Source organism: Oppia nitens, unplaced genomic scaffold, assembly GCF_028296485.1.
Source record: "Oppia nitens isolate AA-2021 unplaced genomic scaffold, nextdenovo-longstitch-racon4-pilon3 scaffold8_pilon_pilon_pilon, whole genome shotgun sequence".
Classification (NCBI taxonomy): domain Eukaryota; kingdom Metazoa; phylum Arthropoda; class Arachnida; order Sarcoptiformes; family Oppiidae; genus Oppia; species Oppia nitens.
This window is the reverse complement of record NW_026533252.1, coordinates 1,707,428-1,730,258: the sequence shown is the minus strand read 5'-3', so window position 1 is coordinate 1,730,258 and position 22,831 is coordinate 1,707,428. Positions and strand designations below refer to the sequence as shown.

The following is a 22,831-nucleotide window of genomic DNA, read 5'->3' as shown; positions in this document are numbered from 1 at the left end:
TTAACTAATTTTTATCATATTTTCGACTTTATATGTAAATATATAAATCTGTCGAGACTTATCAAAACTCTATATTATTACACAGATAACAGTTAATTGAAATAATGAAAATTTTTGGGAAACCCTAAATATTTCAATCAAAACTTCTAACATATATTGTATATAAAAAATATTACATTACTTTTACAGTAGATTAGAGGAGAAACTGAAATCGTTTGTATTGTGTATATACTGTACAGTACAGTATATATCGATATATTGAATGAGGAATATATTGTACACAACAAAGCAGTTTTTCAGTGCAATTGCAATATATTGAAACCAAATTCAGTGATCATATTCAGAGAATATGCGCAAACAAATTGACATCACTATTGATTTGTCTGATGTAATATAACTTACTATTAGAGTTACTAAAAGTTTTTTTAAATAAAAAGAAATAATCGAATAATTTAAAAATATTATTAGAAATTTATATTTATTGATATTTATTCAATTATTATTAATAATAAAAAATCTAAGTAAATTAAAATTATAATTTAAAATTGATTTGTATCAAATTGTGATTGTTTCAATTAGATACTGCAGTTTTTTTAAATACATATATTAAACAATACAATATATTGACCTAGATTTATTTATTTTTTGTTGTTGTCGTCTATTTTGGACAATGACATAATTTTGTCAACAAATTATTATAGAAATTAATAGATTATTATTCAAACAAAATTGTCATGGCTAACACTGAATATTTGACTTTTCTACTTACAATCTTATAGATGACATATGTTTTATTTAGTTTCATATTTTATGCCAAAGTTTAATATTTTATTTTTAAAAAATTATATATATTATATTAATTGTTTTTATACAGAATATATAGTGTATTATGAGATGTGTAATAAAAATTATTGATTAGAGAAAATTACTGAAAAATTACTAAAGGAATAATTCAATTGGAAATCTTTTATAATCTCAAGAATCATATATCAATATGAAAAGCGTGTGAAAACTATTTGTGTGTTATTTATGCCAATATAAATGAAATATAAATCTTAGAAAAATAAATATATATTTTCAAAATTGTTACAACGTTATTGTAATTTAAAACATTTCAATAGTAGTAAAGTATTTTACTAACAAATTAATATTTACTTTATAATCAAATATTTGATAATAACAAATAATAATCAACATTGGCAAATTTATATTTTTTATAAATATGACTTATGTAATTTCATATACTGTATAATAAGTATATATTTTCTTAAAACATTGTCCAATTAAAATATCCATAATTAACTTTTGTGATTTATAACAAATATTAATTTATATATAATATAATTAGTTTATTTTCAAAAATAAACTCAATTTTATCGTCTAATATAATAAAATACGATACAAAAACAGTGTTAAAATATTAATAACAGGATATCTTATATTATTTATATCGATATCAAACTTACAATTACAATAAAAAAAACAAATAAAATTTGTGAACAATAATGTTTTATATATTGTATATGTATTACAGTATATGTAATATTGTAATGACATAAGTTATTGGTAAATTCATAATAATTATTAAATCTACTAATAAAAAACAAAATAAATAATTATAATCACTATACTGTCATTTGTATTGACAATAAGTTATATATTAAAAAAAAAGTTTTCCTAAATTATGTTTCAGCTCCGCGGCAGTAGTCAACCAACTCTACTATTTTGATGGAATTGATGTTAGACTTTGATACAGCTTTTTATGCTCAACTGCTAGGGTCTGGTAGATGAAAAGCTAACTGAGCTGAAAGTTTGTTGCTAAGGCATAAACACATATACAAAAAGACATACACACCGTTGACTTCAAAATATTCAATACCAATTCATTGCCACCACCTTAACATCATTACAGTGGATATTAAATGCATTATAATTGTATTAATAGAAAAAATTGTAATTATATTTTTCCATAATCTAGTCATTAAACTAAAATTTAAGACTCACTGATAATATCACATTTTGATAATAGTATACTGTATGTAGTTTTTTAGTCATTTTTATGCCAAAAAATCGTTAATTCAATTCAAACCTTTGTGTGATTTTCTAATTTTGTTAAACAACCCTTTTTGATGACATTATATACAATATATAACATAATAATAATACAATAAGTAGATTTTGAATAAAACAAAGTAACCAAACTATGGTTATTATTTAGTATATAATTTTCTAAAATTATGAATTAAGTTATTTCATTTTATTTATTAACTTATATTTAATTCATGTTAACAATCATATATAATATATTACTAATAATTATTCTATATTTAAAACAAATTTAATTTAGTTTATATAATTAAACTGAATTAAACTAAAAATATGAGAGACATTTTGTTGAATATTTCATTAAAAATTAAAATTCGTTGGAAATTTCATCGGAATATTTCCCAGAATTACAGAATTAGCCGATAGATTGAAAAAACTATATCAATACCAGAATAAACCGGTTTCTTATTTAGTCGTATTATATAAGAGTGTTATATAATAGCGATCAGCAAATGCTTTATAACAAACACACGAAAGGCATTCAAAAAATATTATTGCATTTTATTTATTATTAATACCATTAATAATAATTTTTATTTTATTACAATAAGTTAGTTGCCGTTATTTTTGATTATCTAATTATAAAATATATATTATTTATTAAACAGTCATATTTTTCTAGAGCAAACTATATGTCATTTACAATTAGTAACAAAATATGTTTGTTACTGTATTATCCTATATCGTATTAAATATAAATTATGTAAATTATAACTGTGTATTAAATTATTTTATTTGTTTTATTATACAGTAGTATTTATGTAGTTTTTAAAAAAAAATTAGGTTAATGTAATAATGATATTGCAATTTTTCAAAACTACTGCTTTTTAAATTAATCAAATTCAATGGCAGTTTATAAAGAGATAAGCAAATTGTGATTTATTTCATAATAAACATATCTTATATAATTAACAAAATTCATTAATTATCCAAAAAAATCTATAATAATTTATTTGTAATATTATATTGTAAGTTATAATATAAATTATAACATAATATTCGTTAAAAAATCGCTAAAACGATAAAATAAAATGAGATTAAAAATACATATTAGATATAAATTAAAGGCTAAAATATTGGACAAAATCATCAGTGATTTAGTGGTTAAACCCGTTGATCATTAGTAGAGATCAAAGCTATCAATCGGTTATTGAGTCTAACATTTTGTTCATCCAATTCAGCGATTTCTTTGTCAAATAAATCCAAAACTCGTTGATTGTTTTCCATCTGTGACTTCAATAGAGACTTATTTTTGCCAACACTTTCGTTGCATGTCTTCAGTGCCGCCGAGTTATCCATTAATTGATTAAAACAGTGGAAAGCCTTTTGAATTTGATTTAAATCAGTTGTCATAAACTTTTTGTTTCGTTTGAATACGTAATTGGCTTTTATTTGTAAACGATTGCATTTTTCAATCAATTTCATCATATTATCATCAAATATATTAGTGGTAATTATATTATTAGCTATGAGTTCGTGCAGATAATCCTTTTCGACCGCCAACTCTGACAACTTATTGGACAACTGTTCCCTCAAAGTCCTGATCTTCAGATCAATCGATTCCGACGATTGTAAGTTCATTATAATGATAATCCTATACAACAAACAAATAACTAAAATAATTAACGGAAATTTTTTTTAAAAAAAAGTTTAATCCATTGCTAGAGTTGTAATAAAAATCTACTAAAAGTTATTAAAAAAAAAGTTTGATTTAATTTCAAAATTCATAATACAGTTTGTATTAGATTTTGTATACTTTATTACTAAAGCGCTTCTACAGCACACAAATGCAATGCCCTCTCTATTGTTGATTGAGAGGTAAGGCCTACAAAAAACACACACAAACACTGTGGATATCCGTATCCCATATAACTATATCGCCATTTGAATGGATTGCCACTCAATGTGTGTTATAAATAGTGATATTAATAATACATATAATTTTTTCATATAATAATACAGTTGTTGTAATTGACTATTGAGTTGACAACACGTATTCATTAATCTATATATATTTAAATCATATTTTTATCATTTGATTGTCACTAAACATTAAATTAAATGACCGACTATTACCACAACATGACTGAGATGTCAGCGGCTAATGGCTTCAATAAGCCTAACGATAAGGACAGGTATGTTATAATAATGAATAGACTATTACTAAAAAGTGCCGCATATTTAATCCCAAACCGTGTTTACAAAAAAATAACATTAATATCATTTACACTTTTATATAATACCTTATGTTTAATGATAATTATTTGTTTATATATATAATTTAAAATTAATTATAAATTAATATAAATATTGTTATAATTGTAAAAAAATTGATTGAGTTTGAGTTGAATATTAATAATGATTATTACATAAGCGGTTACATAACATACAGTATATATATATATATATGATTATAGTTATGTAGGATATCGTATCAAACCATATGATATACAATTTAATTGCAAATTAATTGATTGATTTTTAATGATTTGTTACCTAAAAATTTTGGATCAATTGTTGGTAATTTGTAATTGTTTTTATTTCTGCTGCCATTGTTTGCCAACCAGTTTTTTGCCGCTATTTTTTATATTAGATGATATCATATATCTTAATCAATTGGGCGACAATTTTTTATTTACTGATGACAACATCACTGTATCTGATAATAATAATAAAGATTTATCTTAAGACTCGAAACTCAAACAAGTTTTTATTAATTATACAGTATTTGTTTTTTTTTAAAATTAAATAAATTTATTGTAATGATTAATGTAACTATATTTAAGCATCATTTGAAAAATTATTGAATATTGGTTTTTATAATACATTTTACAATTTTTTTAATAAAAATAATAAATATATAGTTTTAAATTGAATGGTAAGGTGTGACACACGTGTATGTGTCTTGAGGTTTACCACTCCAACAGCTCTCTCACAATCCATCAATTGAATGGATATTTTGAACCAAACCGTTAAACACATTATAAAACAATTGACTCCTTTTGCAGTGTTATCTCTGTCTCCTCTTTGTCTGTCTATTGTTTGCCTGTCTTGAGTGTCGCCGCAAATAATAAGCTGACGATTGTTGAGGTCATCACTAGTGAGACCACGGATTTGTGATAAACACTGGAGACAAATGGTATTGAAAAAAGACGTCTCATATCATAATAAATGACAGTTTATTTTATTTGTTTTTTTATGATTTTATGTTTATTAAATGATGCTAAATATGTTTTATAATAATCATTATTTTAATGTTTGTTTATATATTAATATATTAATAGCTTTAATTAATTTGTTATATTATATATAATTTAAAACATTTTATTTTTAAACAATAATACAGAAAGCTTTTCATCGGTGGTCTCAGTTGGGATACGGAAGAGAGTAAGTGTCCATTTTTATAGACATTTGGCATTGAAAACTAATTTAATTAATATTTGTATTATTAGAGGATCTAAGGGACTACTTCTCCAAATACGGACAGGTGGTCGACGCCAGTATTAAATACGATGCGGTGTCTGGCAATCCCAGAGGATTCGGTTTCATCACATTTGCTTTTGAAGGATCAATTGATGAGGTAATTATCATCTATTGATATGAATGTCTTAATTAATAACTAAATGAAAATGTCTGATAAATCAGGTTTTGAGAGTGACGTCACACGTGATCCGCAATAAGCCGGTGGACCCGAAAAGAGTAAACACTCGACCAATCTGTAAGAAGATTTTTGTCGGTGGAATTGATTCCAATATGGGAGAGGAAGACATCAAACTATATTTCTCTCAATTTGGAAATGTATTTATTGTTTATCACAACAAATCAATTGATACTATAGTTGTTTTGTTTTTATGAAAATCAGGTAAAAGGTATTGAATTGCCATTCGATAGACAGCGTAACCGTCGGCGCGAGTTTTGTTTCATTCTTTTTGACACTGAAGAGGCTGTGGACGCTGCGGTCAAAGATCCCAAACAGACGATCGGCAACAAAGAGTGCGACATAAAGAAGGCCAAACCACAGCCGGTATCTCAACACAAGCGAATGCAACACCAGAGTCCGGGTTATAATGGCTACGAGAGTAATGGCGGCAACAGGAGGGCGGGAGGAAGCGGTAGTAGCTATCGGCGCAACCAAAATGACTACCAAAGTACAAGCGGTTGGAATGGATATAGCGGTGCCGTTTCGCAAACCTATTACAGCAACTATTATGGCAATCATTATCCAAATGCCTAAACCAACAACAACTTCCCTTTTATCTTATTATATAATAATATGTGTTATAAATTTACACATAAATATTATTTAAAAAGCAGTCAATAGACATTAATTAAATATATTTAGAAATTGTATATATATTTTTTTGGTCTATTGGCTTAATTTACTGTCGGTTTAATTATAATTAATATTAATCACATCAACCAGTTTTATATATATTATAATATTTGTTTGTTTTTAATTTCCAATAATATTTGCCTTTAAAATATATAATGTATTTTTTAATTATAATTTATCATAATATTAATTTTATTATTATTAATAATAAGTTATAATTTATTATAATCATTTATAGTACAGTATAATAATTTTATTTACGGTATAAATTATTATTATAAAAATATAAGAATAAATCTTGCTTTTTTATTTCAATTATTAATATTTGATGTAATACTATATATAATGAAACATTAATAATAAATACAATATTCATTTCATATAATTTTTTTTAAAAAAAAATATGATTTTTAATTTTTTTTGTTATACATTCAATTTACAAAACGTATAATGTTATAAAAATGTTAATTATATCAACAATTTTGTAATTTAATTAATTTATCATGGTAGAATATTACTTTAAAAAAAACAATAATTAGACTAGTTCATTTAATAAAATATCGGTAATTAAAATTTAGTCCACCATCATTGTTATGTAATAGAGTTAAAATTGTATGTACAGTACAGTACATTATAGTGCTATAGAGTACAATGTACCGGTACATTTACTGTACATAATATATATATATATATATATATATATACACTATACTTATTTGAATGATTATCTAAATTGTTTATTACAATTAGCATGCTATTTTTAAAAAATATTATTATTATTAAATTGTATGTAATTATTATTATTATTATATATAATATAGTATAATGTGTTTTCTGATTATTGATTTTGATTGTATTTTTCATTCAATAAAACCAAATCATTTGAATACTAAAGTACTATAAAAAATCTTTTGTTTAAAAATATGGTTATAAAAGTCATATACTATTTGAATGAATAGAACACATACTATATGTGTGACTCTCTCTTATGTTTGACAAACAATTGAGTGTTTTTTTGTGGCAAACATTCGCCATATTTTATATGAGTTTTTATATATACATTGATTATACTGTTTAGTAGTCAATGACTGTCAATGAGTTAAAGGCATTCAATAGATAGACAAACACAACAAGTGATTGACAAACAAAATCAAATACACAGACTATCACCTCAAGTGAATCCAATCGATTTATCCATAATTTTCTTTTCAATCACTGATTGACACCATCGCCAGTGATGTCAGACTTTGCTGACGATTCAAACATCAGTCTTAACGCTTTTGATGAACTAAAAGCCGACAGAGAACTCAATGGAAACAATGGTAAGACTTATATCTTGAAAGTATTTTCTTGATTTGACCATTGATTTTGACGATTGGATTGTGTGTCAAAAAAACAGACGCTAACAATGAGTCGGACGAGAAGGCAGATCTCGACGAGTTGGACACACAGGAGACCGGCTATAGTGATGGTCGCGATGTCATTGCCAACAACCGGGTGACCACCACTTCCGGCAACAAAACCAATGACGACGAAGACAGGTATCGGAATCAATGCAATTGCTTTTCGGACACTATTTGCCTCATATTATAAGATCTCACTATTGATATCTTTTATTTATTTATTTATTACCACTGATGACAACCACTGATCTCTTAACAATAACTTCTTTCTATATTTAATTACAATGAGAGTATCATTTAGTTAATTATTTTTTAAAATTAATATTTAATATAAAATATTAGTGCAATATTTTATTTAATTGTTTTAAATACTCATTTTATTTTTAAACAATTTTTTTTATTGATTTAATTATTGATTATTTTTATTATTTTTAGTTTTGAGGTGATTTAAGATATCATAAGTGTAAATATCGATAGCACTTGTTTTTTAATATATAATTATAACTTTAAAAAGTCATTTAGTTTTATTGTCAGTTAAATTTATAATACATATGCATTGAAGCATATATTTTTTAATTGAATGCAAATTGTTTATTTGTTAAGTATTTCATTAATTATATTTATTGAAGACATTAAGCCATAAATTGCTAACAAAGTCTTTTGCAGATCTCATCTATTTTTTAAATTATTTATATGAAATAACTTTTTTAAAATGATTTTAATTTTTTTTTGTCATTAAGTATATAACAATTATTATACAATACTATGTTTCAATATTTTTAATTGTATAATTTATTAGATTTAAGTATTTTTATTTTAATTGATCAATACTTTTTTTTAAATCTAATTTACTATATATATAATAATTATAATGTAAACTGTTGTAAATTAACTGAATATTTATATTTAAAATGATATCTATATTTGCTCAGAACTAATGATAAATATGAAATTTTGTGATATTTTTATTTATACACATATAATATATATATAGAATATATAAAACTTATTTTAAAGCATCATTTGTTTGCAATAACTATATTAATTTAATTACTATAATATATTTTCATACGATAGGAGATAATTATGTGATTATTTTTGTGTAACAAAACTTGTTTATATTATATAATTGTTAATTAATTGATGAATGAAATATAAAAGTAGTATATTAGTTAAATAATTAAAGAGTTGTTTATAAATATCAAAATTGCGACCAAATTATCACCGAAAATGTTGCTTTGGTTTTGATGTATTGGCGCCCAAATTGGTTTCCTGAGAACAGCCAATGCCTGACCAACATATCGGTCAACTTAGCCTTCAATTGTGTTAAAACGATTGATCACTAAGTGTTCGCACACTATTTGATCCCAAAATAAACAAATGGATTGATAAACACAAATCCACTCCTTTTTGCAGCCATTCCTCTCTTCCAAAGCCGCGGCGACCGAGACCTCAGTCTCCACACGGATATTGACTGAAGTTTTATGAGACAAACGCTCAGACAAATGGTACAGAAAAATATATAAAAACATATATAAATTGATAAAATTTTTAGATAATATCTCATAATATTATATATATTAAAAGCGTTTTATTATACGCATAGATAATATACATATTTTTAAATGATGCTTAATATGTTTATATATTTATTAATATATTAATTATTTAATTAATAATTATGGCATTTCTTTTTTCTGTTTTAAAGGTTTTTTAAAAATATTTGATTAATTATTGATATTGATTTGACACGTTTTTTAGAGAGTATATCAAATGACATAAAAATGACTCGTTTTAAAAATATAAGACCTGTATTAAAAATAACGCTTTCATATAATAGTAATTTACAGGAGATTTACTTATATTATATTGTTTTTGTTAATACAATTGTCTAAAATATGTTACTTTACTCATCACAGAAAACTATTTGTTGGAGGACTCAGTTGGGAGACACAGGAAAGTAAGTATCGATTAATATTTTATAATTATTTTTTAAAAATATTGAATTTATTAATGGTTTAAATTTATTATTTCTGCTATTTTAGAGGATCTAAGAGAATACTTCACCAAATACGGCTCTGTCACCGATGTTAGCATCAAATACGATGCCGTTTCGGGTAATCCAAGAGGTTTTGGTTTTATCACATTTGCTTCCGAAGAGTCTATCGATGATGTATTTATTAATTTATAATTAACTAAAAATATATATATTTTTAATAATTGTTTTTTTATAACTACAATAGGTTTTAAAGATTAGTACACATATGATTAATAATAAGACAGTTGATCCCAAGAGAGCAAAGTCGAGGCCAATCTGTAAAAAGATATTTGTTGGTGGAATCGACTCTAATATGACTGAGGATGAGATCAAAAAATATTTCTCCAAATATGGAAATGTATGACTTAGACTAGCGATGGATTTAAATGAAATTTATTGCTATTGTTTGTTGATCTCAATAGGTTGAAGGTATAGAATTGCCATTTGATAGGCAACGCAATCGTCGCCGAGAATTTTGTTTCATTATATTCGATACTGAAGAGGCTGCTGAAGAAGCTGTCAAAGAGGCAAAACAAACGATTGGCAACAAAGAATGTGACATTAAGAAAGCACAGCCACAACCTGTGGCACAACAACAGAAGCGTATGCAACACAATCACGGCTACGAAAATGGTGGCAACAGAAGGGGTGGTGGCACTGGCAATGGTAGTGCTGGTGGTGGTAGTAGTAGTAGTACTGGTGGTGGCAGTCGTCGTAATCAATCAGATCAATATCAAAATCAGAACGCTTGGAGTGGGTATAATGGTTTGGCACAAAATTATTACGGCAACTATTACGGCACTCAATATCCCAATGCGTACGGCTATGCCAACCAAAACTATGATTATTATAGTCAATACGGTTACAATTATCAAGACTATTGGTCCAATTATTATGGATACGGCGATCAAAGTGGCGCTGTAGCCGGTGATTACACACAGTCTACAACAGCTGATACTACTACTGGTTATGGAGCCGTAGCCTCTCAATCGACCACACCGTCAGCTACGCACTCACATTCGCACCACAACTCTCAGTCGGGAAGTACTTCGGCCGGCAAAATGGTCCGTAAGTCGGCCTCGTCGTCGTCGTCCGCTAATTATCATCCGTACCGAAGCTCTTCGCAACATTAGATCCCCACTTAACAGTTCACACAATTACATCACAACTATTCAACAAAAAAACATTTGAGAGAAACTCTTGAGATTTCACATACACTTCCCAAACATTTGTTATAATTAAAGCGTGTTTAAGGATTTAGTTTTTTTTATTATTTTTCTCCAAAATCGATATTAGTTTGCATTAATTTATACGAATTTTGTTAATTTAGTATTAATAATAATAATAATAATAATAAATATAACCATTGATAATAAAAATAAATAAATCTTTTATAAAAATCTAAATAATTACAAAACTGTAATATTTATTAAAATAATAATAATTAAAAAAACTGATTAAAATTTTATGATGTAATTATAAATTGTTTTATATTTATTACTTGAAAATAATGTCCAAAAATCAACTGAACATAGAGTTATGTAACTCTTGAAGAGTGGTCTCTCTTCTCATTTTCTCGCGTTTGTTTCGTTCGTACTCTTCATCATCGGTGGGAAACTCTGTGCGACAAACGGGACACGAGTTGTTAAGCCGAAGCCATTCAGTAATACACAAGCGATGATATCGGTGACCACAACCCACGCGTACCGTTTGGTCGACAGTAAACTCTTTTAGACAAACACAGCATTTGTCGTCTTTGCCGAAGTCATTAACTTTCGGCAAATTTTCGATGAAATGCTTGGAAGCCGGCGGTCGTCGTTCACCGCTATGGCCGTTGAGCGCCGCGTCCACCGCATCGAAGCCCAGATCGTGAAGCATTCGGGCCAACGATAGGTACAGATTATTGGTCTCCTGTTCGGGTGTCCGGTCGGGACATTCGTGTTCATCATAATAGCTGGACATCACTGGCACTGAAAGTCAGACAGTCTTTGACACCGTTTTTGACAATAATTTTGATTTTTGACGAGTAATGCAATACTAATTGTCCGCAAATAACGTTACAATTATTCAATAAAATCAGATACCCTTTAATGGCAATCAATTTGTCTCATAATTATTCAATAAGTTTTATATAATATTATTGTGTATCAAATCATTTATGAGATTACAGTATATATGAATTGTTTGTTTAAAAAACTTTGGATTTAAATTAAATTAAATTAAAATAATTATAAAAATAATTATTTAATATTTTGTTATCATTTAATTATTTTCATAACTAATTACTAATTATTATTCAAATTTCAATAAAATTATTATTATTTTTATCAATAGAAATGTTATTTTCTAAATAATTATATAAAAGTTGTTTCAATTTGTGGCAAACATTAACCACAGAATCAAATATTCAATCAATCAATTGACAGACAATAAAGAGTTTAGTCATTTGATCCAAAAAAAAGATGAATAATCTTAACCTACGGTAAGATATTGATTGTCGACAAACAGTGTCAACGATTCAACTCTACAGAAGAAGTGTCATTCATTCAATCGATTGCTTAGTACTCCCTCTTTGGGATCAAATGGTGAGCTCAACAACACGTCATTTAATCGACGATAAGAAAGTTTACATTAGATTTCATTGACATTCATATAATATGAGGAAAATTGTCGAAGAAATTGCTTTTTAGGTAATATATACTGACATTGAATGCCAATCATCGCTCAAATCGTCATCGACTTCGGTGGTCATCACTGATACTCAAACATGTCGTCTTTGGCGCGCAATGTTGTGGACCCGGAGTGCGGAACCGCTAATCCTTTGGTTGGACTCTCCAAGCATTACATCAATGATAATGCTTTCATCCAAAGCAAGCAAACGGCCAACACCTCCGTCACCAACACTTCGGTTATGTTTCCCGATGTCGATAATGTCCAACAATTTGTCAATGAGTTCATCACCGATAAGAAGGCCACCAGCAGTGAACAGAGCTTCCGAATGGATGCACTTTTGCGGGAAATTCAACGACTTGACAGTAATCAGCCTTCAATTGATCACTCGTTTGTTGCCATTGACCAAAAGTCTCAGCAATGGACACAAGAGTTTAATGGCAAAGAACTGCTCACAACTAACGACATATTAATTGGAAGACATGATGTTGTGTCGCCCGAGTTAGCTCAGGCCAAGTGGGCCGACGAATATTTGGCTGAAACTGAACGCCATTTGGACAGTAGTGTCGTCATCACTGATACCACTCAATGGCAACAGGAGTTTGCAAATGAAGATCTGTTGTATTTGACCGCAGAAACCAACAAATTGATCGAAATTGAAACGGAAGAGCAATTACTCGATACAAACAAACATTTTACTGATTTTGTCAAAAAGGTTGGCAACACTGACATGAAATTACCGGAGAGTTCAGTGACAGCTGACGTGTGGTCACTAGATTTTGCTGAAACTGTTGACAATGAGGCGGATAAATGGGTGCAACAAATGACTGAAGAGCTTACAGAACAACAGAAGTCTTCTGAAGAGGAACAGCAGTACGGCGACGACGACACACAGTTTTGGACTAATTTGGCTAAAGAATGGAAGGAAATGGGATTAGTAGACGAAAACTCGGAAACAGCGGACAATTGGGTTTCAGATTTTGGAAAAACAGAAATGAAAGATGAATACAAATTTAACGAAGAGAATCCACTCAAAGATCATCCAAATGCTTTCGAAGAAGGACTCAAAAAGCTTAAAGAGGGAGATATTCCTTCTGCTGTCCTCTTGTTTGAGACTGCCGTCCAAAGGGATCCAAATAATTCACTGATTTGGCAATACTTGGGTACGTCTCAGGCCGAGAACGAACACGACTACGCGGCCATTGCAGCACTCAATAAGTGTGTGACACTCGACCCGAACAACTTAAAGGCGTTGATGGCGTTGGCCGTCAGCTACACAAATGAATCGATGCAAACTCAGGCTTGTAGTACATTGAAAGATTGGATCCGACGAAACCCGAAATACCTCAACTTTTTACCGCCGGATAGCAACAGTTCAGAAAAGTTGAAATCACGTCTTCCGTGGGCCGTGTCGTCGATTATTACTTCGGGTTTGCATAAAGAAGTGAAAGATTTGTTTATAGAGGCCGCTCGTCAATCGCCCACCGATGCTGATCCTGATGTCCAGTGCGGACTTGGCGTGTTGTTTAACCTATCGGGAGAGTACGACAGGGCAGCCGACTGTTTTCAAGCGGCACTACAAGTGCGACCAAGCGATAGTTTACTGTGGAACCGATTGGGAGCCACTTTGGCTAATGGCAGTCAATCAGAGGAAGCGATTAACGCCTATCGCGAAGCACTAGCTATAAGTCCCGGTTTTATTCGTTCCCGTTTTAATTTGGGTATCAGTTGTATAAATCTCGGCACTTATCGTGAGGCCGCCGAACATTTTCTCACTGTTCTCAACCTTCAAGCCTCGGGTCGCGGTCCAGTTGGCAGTCGTCCGTTGATGTCGACCAATGTTTGGTCAACACTGCGAATGGTTATGACTTTAATGAATCGATCGGATTTGTTAGACTTTGTCGACAATCGAGATTTAAATAGACTTAATAGTGAATTTCAAATGAATGACCCAAACACTTGACCACAACCCGAGTGTTATAGCTATTATCAATTATGCCGTTACAGTCATTGGTATGCGAGTGCCGTATCGCTATGGTATTCAATGCAAACTAATTGATGAAATTGTTTTTATATATAATTAACTATATTATTATTACAGTGATTTTTATTGATTTTTTAATGAGTTTTCAAATTGTTTTATTATATTTAGTTTCAACAACAAAAATATATTAAAACAATTTGCAAAGCTATATAAAAAAACAATAGTAAAATACTGTATTATTATTATTTGCTATAATATTTCAATTTATATTATGAGTAAACTTTATACAAATATAACAATTTTAATAATTGCAATAATTTTTGAAAAAATAAAAAAAAAATGTTTGTTCATTTAATATTTATAATATCAAGTTTATGGTATATTTCAAGTGGTAATTTACCGATTTTAAGTCGATAATGTAATTTTACTGGGAATATATATATGTATTTAATATTATTGTATTACTGAAATATCCTAATTATATATACTGTAGTACTGTAATAGATATTAATAAAGTTGATATAATTATTAAAAAAAACACATAAAGAATTTACTTAATATTAGGAATACTTTAAAATACATTTAAATATTTTATTGACAAACAAATTAATGGTTACTCAAAATACGAAATTTTTTATTTGTTTTTAAACTTTTTTATATTCAAAAATTGTATGAAAATTTAATTATTAAAAAAAAAGATATGACAATTTATTAATAATTTATATGTTTTATATTTGTAGTTACAATAAACAAACAGTTTAATTAGTACCAAAAAATTGATTATCTTATAATTTTTAGTATAGTTTTTTTGTTTATTTATTTAAAGCATTTTTGTTTACTAAGTCACAGCACGTAATATCATTAGTGGATCCAAAAAAAGTTTGGACGAGTTTTGAATTTAAAAAATATTATATAAAACATAAAATAATAAATATATTCTTAATTTAGGTTTCATTTGGCCTCTATTAGCCATACTTATGACATTAATGATAATATTTTTATAACATAACAGAATTTTATAAAATTATATATATATAAATTTAATATCCCATTTAAGTTATTAATCTAATAAAACAAATACTAATAACAATAAAAAAGTTTTGAAAACATGAAATTTTTAAGTTTCAAAATTATATTTATTATCTATTTGTCTATTATTTTAATTAATTGTCAAAAACGTTTAAATCAAAAGTCAAAGAAATCCAGAACTTTGTCAAAAGTATTGGATACCAATAAATAATTATTTAGAAAAAATAATGATTTTAATTTTTTGAATTTATATTACAGAATGTGGTTAAAAAAGAGATACCAATTATCCAAAAGTTTTACACCAAAACTTTAGGTCAAATAAAATTTGATCGCATAAAAGGTCGGACACCTACTAAAGGATCATCTCTTGACTGTGTTGTCAAATGTTCCGCCACTTATGGCTGTCATTGTCTTCGGTATACTTTTTTTTAAACATAAAAATCAGTAAATTTTGAATTAAAAATTTGTTAATTATATTTAATTAGAGTTAATATTGAGACCAACGAATGTAATATATTTGTCTCAACCATTGATGATCCAAATGCAGAGACAAATGCATCGATTTTAGAGAAATATATTTATTATACAAATCATGGCAACAAAGAGGGAACGGGAGGTTAATGAACAATCATTTTGTTTACAATTATTTTATTTATTTATTAAAAAATTTTGTTAGAAAATTTGGCAATCGGTAAGAAATTGACTCAAAGCTCGACATATAATCAATTTAAGGCTCAAAAAGCCATTGATAATAATAGCCGTACGGCAAGTAAGACAAGTGACGGCAAAGTTAATACCAAAAAAGTGTTGCCGTGGCTTCAGATTGACCTCAAAGATGAGTACGTAATCACTGGAGTTATGTTACAATCAAATGATGGTAATTATGGTTAAATTAATAAGAGTTAGACTACAGTATATTATTGTTTAATGAAAATACTAGTATTTAATTTTGTTAGTTATATAATAATTATGCAATTGATTGTCATATATTATAATTTTATTTGAATAATAAAATATATTATATGATAGTTTATTAAAAATAAATTATATATTTTTTATATCATATTATATATACTTTATATACTGTACTTATTTTACATTATAATTTAGAAATTGACATTTACAGTACAGTACTAATAGTAAATATTTAAACTGAACAATAGTCATAAATATTTATTACATTTTTATTATATCTAAAGATTGAACTTCAAAGTTATGAACAATAATTTAAATTTTATTTATTAGAGGAATCACTACATGACTTTGATATACGTGTCGGCAATCGTTTGATCACTAAATTAGAAAAAGGGACTCATTTTAAGGATAACCCATTATGTTATGAATATGTGGGCAACAAATTCCTCGAGACTAACCATTCAAGAGTTGTGAAATGCGAGGTTTATTATCAATTTTTTATTACTTATGATTTTTATTATAAATATAGGAATAATTAAGATTATTCTATATATATATATCTAAATTTGAATCTTTATAGCCCTGTCCACTGATGGGAAAGTATGTAACGATTCAGATAATAAATAATTGTACCAATTGTTCGAATCCCGGCAACAATTATCTTAATTTGGCTGAAATAGCTGTTTATGGATATAATCCTAAATGACAAAACAAATTAATGTTGAGGTTATCATTATATACATACAGTATATAAATTAATTCATAAGATTTTATGACTAATTTTTATTTTCATTAAATATTGAAACAGTTTATTTGTTATTTATTAAGTTATAACTATTATAATGTACTTTAGAGATATCTTATCAATAATCTAATAAAAAAATATATCAAAAATTACAACCCCTTTTAATGTGTTATTAAAATATTTTCCGTATTTTCTTAACTAATTAATTATCTGTGAATTAATTGCTAAATAAATATTTTTAGTTAAAAGGCAATTAAGTAAAAAAATCTTACATTATTGTAAATGAAATAAATTGATTACACATTTTGTATAATAAATATGTGTAATAAGTTTGTAAAACTTTTTAAAATGCTATAATTTAAATTATTATATGAAATAACTTATGATTTATTTAATATTATTTGAGTTTCAAATGAAAAGAAATTGTAATTATAGAAAACAGTGATTTACCTGAAAATATATTATCAATAATATGAATAATAATATAAAAATGAAAACACTTGACATAAGAAACAAGAAAAGCAATGAAACGGAATTTTCTTCACTGTCTTCAACTCAACAAGAAGTTGGTCATCGAAGTCGACGAAAATATATTGCAGACAATTATGACAATCCTATCTTTACTTTGGATGAATCCGATAGTGAAGATGTTAATCTCGATTCAGATCATAATTTAGGAGATCGGATAAAATCAGCTAATAATGGGTAATATTAGCCAGAGATCAGTGCTTTTATTTGTGAAGTCTATAAATATATATATAATTTAGTGAACATCGAAATTCTCAAACATCTTTACCATCAAAAACATGGGATTCATTCGTAACGATTCCGCCAGAAGATGAAGACAAGACATTGAGCACCGAATGGATGAACAGTTTTATCGAATTTTCCAAACTATTAGTCTATATCTTGACATTTATTTTGATTTTATTTTGTGCCACAATATCAATGTCTACATTATTGTTGATGACATCAATGATACGAAACAATCATCGAGTTTTCTTATGCAGCGAAACCTATGAAAAAGTATTGATTCCCGGAAGAAGTTATGTAGCAATTATTAAAGACAATGATTTAGAACGGATCGGTTGGATCTGGTCTTTGTATATCGTTATGATTGCTCCCATATTTCTCACATTATATCGATGTCTTAAATATTGTTTATTTAAACAATATGATAGACCAAAGCTATTAACATTTATCACTGTAAGTCAATTATTATCTATTATTTGTTATTTTAAAATTTTATATTTAAAAAAATGATTTGCAGTTAATTTAATTATTTGAAATTATAAGGTCTTTATTAGTGAAACAATAACTACAATAGTAATGTCACTTTTAGTGATTATGATATTACCCGAGATTGACGCCAATAGGGGTCCAATGTTGGCCCACTCTATATCATTAATACCGGCGATTATAAGTTGTATTTCACGATTTTATGCCAACACTTGGGAATATCATAAAACACTCAAATATGTTGATATAATGGCAATTGTATTACAAATTGTTTGTATCGCCGGTTGGACGACAATCGGCTATTTGGAAGATATCAGAAACTATTGGATATTTCCGATTGTATTGTGCTTTATGTCTATCAACTGTTGGGATAACTATTTGATTATCAAACGAACGAAGTTTTTGAACAAATTTATTGCATATTTCTGTGATATTAAAGAGGACCTCAACTCAAATAATAGTCGATATTTTACATATTTATTGATATCTATTTGGAAAATTGGATTAATATTGATCACAATTTTAGTTTATTTTGCAATTAATGACTATATAAACGAAACAAATGTAACTAAGAATTTGTTCACTTCCTTTGAGATGGCATTTTCAAAGCATCCGATACTTACAAATAGACGCGAAATAACTGTCACTACTGAAGATCCGTTGTATATTGAGTCCAATCCATTGAACTATTTGTGGTTAATTGCCATTCAGATTGTTTCATCATTTATATGCTATTATTTGGCCAAATTTGTGTGCAAAATACAAATCCAGATCTTCAGCTTTACATTTCCTCTGACAATAGCTACACCGTTAACCATAGTATTAATCACTGTTTTATGTCGACTACATTTGCGATATACCGACAGTTGTGGACTAATCCATACATTTAAATTGGATTATATCTTCTGGCACACGACTGCCGATCTGAACGATGAATTAACAGTTCTTAGTTATGTTGAATCAGTTGTTTGGTTTCTTAGCTTATTATCTCAAATGTGGACAACACTACACATTTGGTACCCAAAATCGGAACGTATGGCTAAAGTGGAAAACCTTTTTACAAGACCTGAATATAGTTGTTGTTTTGTCGATCAGTCGCTGGTATTAAATCGCAGAATTGTCAGCGAATTCAATAGTGATTTAGATATTAAGAAAATGAGTGTCGAAGAGCTGGTCAAGAGTAACGAAGAGACGATCCGTATCTATATGTGCGCCACGATGTGGCACGAGAGCAGTGATGAGATGATACAGATGTTGAAATCGGTATTTCGGATGGATGTCGACCAGAGTGCCAGAAAACAGGCCATGAAATGGTTGAACGTCAAGTCTGCCGATTATTATGAGATCCAAAGTATAGTCAAAAACAAAGTTTTTAACTGAACTTTAATAACTGTTTTATTAATATCCAATTATTAGCACATATTTTGTTTGATGACGCGTTTGAAACAAGAAATTCCTGTCGAGAGGTCAACAGTTTTGTTAAACAATTCATTGAAGTGATTGGTGTGGCGGCCAATCACGTCCACGAATGTCAAATACCATTGAAGTTACCAAATGTTATCACTACTCCATACGGCGGACAACTTATTTGGATACTTCCCGGTCATAACAAACTATACGTTCATCTGAAAGACAAAGATCTAATCAGACATAAGAAGCGCTGGAGTCAGGTATTAACACATATTTCTTTGTATCTAAGCTAACAATCTAACTAAACATTTTATCTCAGGTAATGTATATGTATTACTTACTGGGCTTTTATACCAAAGATATGGATGAAGAAAAACGCGACAAAATGGCCGCAAACACATTCATCTTAGCTCTGGACGGCGACATCAACTTCAGGCCCAAAGCTGTAAGACTTTTAGTCGATTTGATGATTAAACACAAGAATTTGGGCGCCGCCTGCGGTCGCATTCATCCAATAGGCAGCGGACCGATGGTTTGGTATCAGAAATTTGAGTACGCAATCGGCCATTGGCTTCAAAAAGCTAGCGAACATGTGTTCGGGTGTGTCCTCTGCAGTCCCGGTTGTTTCTCATTATTTAGGGGTAAGGCTCTTATGTCTCCCAATGTTATGCACAAGTATACGACTAAGGCTTCGGAGGCCATACAATATGTTCAGTACGATCAGGGAGAGGACCGTTGGCTTTGCACACTCCTATTGCAACAGGTCTGTCAGCTTTCGATTAAATTTATCTAATTATTGTATTAATCTTTTCTGATATATTTAAGGGATGGCGTATAGAGTATTGTGCCGCCAGTGACTCATACACTCACGCACCGGAAGGTTTTGGTGAGTTTTATACACAACGACGTCGATGGGCGCCATCGACTTTGTTCAACATATGGGATCTTCTACAAGAATCCAAGAACACTGTTCAAGTAAACGATAATATATCCATGTTATACATCATATACCAGTTCGCATTGATGATAGGAACGGTATTCAGTCCGGGAACTATATTTTTGATGATTGTGGGCGCTATGAATACCACATTAAGCTTATCGAGCGACTTATGTCTTCTCATAAGTGGTGGTCCGATACTTGTGTTCATATTTGTGTGTTTTCTCTGCAAAAGTGATACACAAATACAAGTATCACTTGTGTTGAGTATAGCTTACGCGCTGTTGATGTTAGCCGTAATGGTCAGCACTGTTATCGAGATAATAGAGGAAGGGTTGTGGCAACCGTCGGCCCTATTCTTCATAAGCATGTGTCTCAGTTTCCTTATAGCAGCGCTCATACATCCCACTGAAATCATGTGTTTTCTACCATTCCTTTTATATATGTTAAGCATACCATCAATGTATCTGTTGCTTACCATTTATTCAATGACTAATCTACATGTGGTCTCTTGGGGTACAAGAGAAGTGGTATCCGCGTCAGACAACGATAAACCGTCTGAAAAAGATGACAAAAAAGATAATGGTTTACTTAAATATATAAATGTCAAAAAATTGTTTACTAATGGAAATGATAGAAATAATTCAAAATTTATAAGTTGTATGTGTTGTTCAAACACTGATCCCAATGAAGACAAAGAAATGTTGAAAGAAATTACTGAAATGAAAGATCATTTAAATGATATGAAAACAATAATACAGACAAACGACAGATTTAGTTCCCACACAACAATTAATCCATTGTTTAACGATAACTTGAATCCATTACAAAGACTTAGCAGTTCCCGTTTGTCGGATATTGATGAAGATGAGGTCATGACCACCGATGACTTGACTTTAAGACATAATAGAACATTTAGTGGTGATATATCTGACATTTCAAAAGATAGAAACGTTTTTATTAAGACAATTTGGACACAAGACAAATGTTTCGAAAAGTTTATTCAACAAGAATTGGATGCCGAAGAACAAGAGTTTTGGCGACAATTAATTGATTTATATCTTAAACCACTCGAGAAAAACTCGGTTCACGAAAAAAAGGTTGAGTTTGAGCTGAAAGAGCTTCGCATGAAAATCGCCTCCGCTTTTGGTCTCTTGAATTCATTGTTTATTTTGTTGGTTTTGTTGCTTCAAATGCATAAAAACGTATTTGAATGGAAAATCAATATCGGAAATAGTATATAAAACTGATTTATTTGTTTAACAAATTTAATAATCACTTAATTATTGGTTTAGATGTCATCAGAATAGATGTAATTGGTTTCAGTTTAGTGATATTCTTTGGCATCATTTTAGTGATTCAATTCATGGGAATGCTTTTGCATCGATTCAATACATTTTCATTACTTCTCTCTGTATCCGAGTTTAATGTCTTTAAACGCAAGAATGATGGGGAAAATGCTCAACAAGTGGTCAGTGAAAATGCTGTCAATATTGTCAAACAGTTGCAAAAACTTAATAGCAATGACATCAATAAGGATACAAAAAAGACATTAAAGAGACCCAATAGACCCGAAACACAGCGAATAGTTAGAAAAAGTGATAATAAGGCAGAGTTTGTGGAACTGGAACAGGCGTTCCTCAATAGGTGTCTCGGATTAAAGGATAACTTCGATAGTAATAGAGTTTATTATATAAAAATAAAACATATTTTTAAAATCTATTTATCGCTTATTTTACAGATGAAGACATACTTCCCGAGTCCCGACTATCAAGACGTGGCAAAAACCTGACAGTTCGCGGACGAGATGTCCGCAAATCGGTGTACGAAAGTGTGCGGAAAACTATTACCCGAGAATATAGTGCACATTGTTGACCAGTTATTTGAATTATCTATTAAAATCAGTTAATACAGTAATATATTGTAAAAATATAATTTTCTATATTTATTTTAATTGATATTTATTTTTTAAAAATGTATATAAAATTTTAATGAATAAGTGATTATAATAAAAATGTATTA

General features: G+C 28.8%; 7 protein-coding genes across 7 annotated transcripts; 5 read left to right on the top strand and 2 right to left on the bottom strand.

Annotated features, from left to right (window-relative positions):
* Window positions 1-3,199: 3,199 nt before the first annotated feature.
* Window positions 3,200-3,922, bottom strand: LOC128963854 (uncharacterized). The gene is made up of 2 exons (XM_054310377.1): window positions 3,863-3,922; window positions 3,200-3,700 (listed from the first exon to the last, which is right to left on the bottom strand). The coding sequence occupies exon 2, from the start codon at window positions 3,685-3,687 to the stop codon at window positions 3,211-3,213; it is 477 nt and encodes a 158-aa protein (XP_054166352.1). The 5' UTR covers window positions 3,688-3,700; window positions 3,863-3,922; the 3' UTR covers window positions 3,200-3,210.
* Window positions 3,923-4,105: 183 nt separating this feature from the next.
* LOC128963852 (RNA-binding protein squid-like) lies at window positions 4,106-6,586 on the top strand. Its single transcript, XM_054310376.1, has 5 exons — window positions 4,106-4,241; window positions 5,453-5,493; window positions 5,559-5,686; window positions 5,752-5,904; window positions 5,969-6,586. Exons 1-5 carry the CDS (start codon window positions 4,168-4,170, stop codon window positions 6,338-6,340), a joined length of 768 nt encoding a protein of 255 aa, XP_054166351.1. The 5' UTR covers window positions 4,106-4,167; the 3' UTR covers window positions 6,341-6,586.
* An 838-nt stretch (window positions 6,587-7,424) lies between these two features.
* On the top strand, window positions 7,425-11,242 carry LOC128964429 (heterogeneous nuclear ribonucleoprotein D-like). The gene is made up of 6 exons (XM_054311018.1): window positions 7,425-7,761; window positions 7,839-7,980; window positions 9,762-9,802; window positions 9,888-10,015; window positions 10,086-10,238; window positions 10,303-11,242. The coding sequence occupies exons 1-6, from the start codon at window positions 7,677-7,679 to the stop codon at window positions 11,011-11,013; spliced, it is 1,260 nt and encodes a 419-aa protein (XP_054166993.1). The 5' UTR covers window positions 7,425-7,676; the 3' UTR covers window positions 11,014-11,242.
* Window positions 11,243-11,393: 151 nt separating this feature from the next.
* Window positions 11,394-11,945, bottom strand: LOC128963992 (E3 ubiquitin-protein ligase RNF181-like). The gene has a single exon (XM_054310546.1). It carries the CDS (start codon window positions 11,840-11,842, stop codon window positions 11,402-11,404), a length of 441 nt encoding a protein of 146 aa, XP_054166521.1. The 5' UTR covers window positions 11,843-11,945; the 3' UTR covers window positions 11,394-11,401.
* Window positions 11,946-12,343: 398 nt separating this feature from the next.
* Window positions 12,344-14,647, top strand: LOC128964301 (peroxisomal targeting signal 1 receptor-like). The gene has a single exon (XM_054310885.1). It carries the CDS (start codon window positions 12,648-12,650, stop codon window positions 14,511-14,513), a length of 1,866 nt encoding a protein of 621 aa, XP_054166860.1. The 5' UTR covers window positions 12,344-12,647; the 3' UTR covers window positions 14,514-14,647.
* On the top strand, window positions 14,546-17,184 carry LOC128964120 (uncharacterized). The gene is made up of 6 exons (XM_054310678.1): window positions 14,546-14,587; window positions 15,822-15,979; window positions 16,049-16,179; window positions 16,240-16,440; window positions 16,809-16,960; window positions 17,059-17,184. The coding sequence occupies exons 1-6, from the start codon at window positions 14,546-14,548 to the stop codon at window positions 17,182-17,184; spliced, it is 810 nt and encodes a 269-aa protein (XP_054166653.1).
* A 548-nt stretch (window positions 17,185-17,732) lies between these two features.
* LOC128964119 (chitin synthase chs-2-like) lies at window positions 17,733-22,684 on the top strand. Its single transcript, XM_054310677.1, has 9 exons — window positions 17,733-17,928; window positions 17,991-18,429; window positions 18,520-19,813; window positions 19,879-20,132; window positions 20,192-20,635; window positions 20,698-21,365; window positions 21,447-22,045; window positions 22,105-22,485; window positions 22,551-22,684. The coding sequence occupies exons 2-9, from the start codon at window positions 18,091-18,093 to the stop codon at window positions 22,682-22,684; spliced, it is 4,113 nt and encodes a 1,370-aa protein (XP_054166652.1). The 5' UTR covers window positions 17,733-17,928; window positions 17,991-18,090.
* Window positions 22,685-22,831: the final 147 nt, after the last annotated feature.

Coding starts and splice junctions, on each gene's coding strand:
- LOC128964120 (XM_054310678.1), top strand. CDS start 14,546: ATGCCGTTACAGTCATTGGTATGCGAGTGCCGTATCGCTATG. Junction 14,588..15,821: donor GCGAGTGCCGTATCGCTATG/GTATTCAATGCA, acceptor TTTATATTACAG/AATGTGGTTAAAAAAGAGAT. Junction 16,441..16,808: donor TATGTTACAATCAAATGATG/GTAATTATGGTT, acceptor TTTATTTATTAG/AGGAATCACTACATGACTTT.
- LOC128963852 (XM_054310376.1), top strand. CDS start 4,168: ATGACCGACTATTACCACAACATGACTGAGATGTCAGCGGCTAATGGC. Junction 4,242..5,452: donor AAGCCTAACGATAAGGACAG/GTATGTTATAAT, acceptor ACAATAATACAG/AAAGCTTTTCATCGGTGGTC. Junction 5,905..5,968: donor ATTTCTCTCAATTTGGAAAT/GTATTTATTGTT, acceptor TATGAAAATCAG/GTAAAAGGTATTGAATTGCC.
- LOC128964301 (XM_054310885.1), top strand. CDS start 12,648: ATGTCGTCTTTGGCGCGCAATGTTGTGGACCCGGAGTGCGGAACCGCT.
- LOC128964429 (XM_054311018.1), top strand. CDS start 7,677: ATGTCAGACTTTGCTGACGATTCAAACATCAGTCTTAACGCTTTTGAT. Junction 7,762..7,838: donor AGAACTCAATGGAAACAATG/GTAAGACTTATA, acceptor TCAAAAAAACAG/ACGCTAACAATGAGTCGGAC. Junction 10,239..10,302: donor ATTTCTCCAAATATGGAAAT/GTATGACTTAGA, acceptor TGATCTCAATAG/GTTGAAGGTATAGAATTGCC.
- LOC128964119 (XM_054310677.1), top strand. CDS start 18,091: ATGAACAGTTTTATCGAATTTTCCAAACTATTAGTCTATATCTTGACA. Junction 20,636..20,697: donor GCACACTCCTATTGCAACAG/GTCTGTCAGCTT, acceptor GATATATTTAAG/GGATGGCGTATAGAGTATTG. Junction 22,046..22,104: donor GAAAATCAATATCGGAAATA/GTATATAAAACT, acceptor TTATTGGTTTAG/ATGTCATCAGAATAGATGTA.
- LOC128963992 (XM_054310546.1), bottom strand. CDS start 11,842: ATGTCCAGCTATTATGATGAACACGAATGTCCCGACCGGACACCCGAA.
- LOC128963854 (XM_054310377.1), bottom strand. CDS start 3,687: ATGAACTTACAATCGTCGGAATCGATTGATCTGAAGATCAGGACTTTG.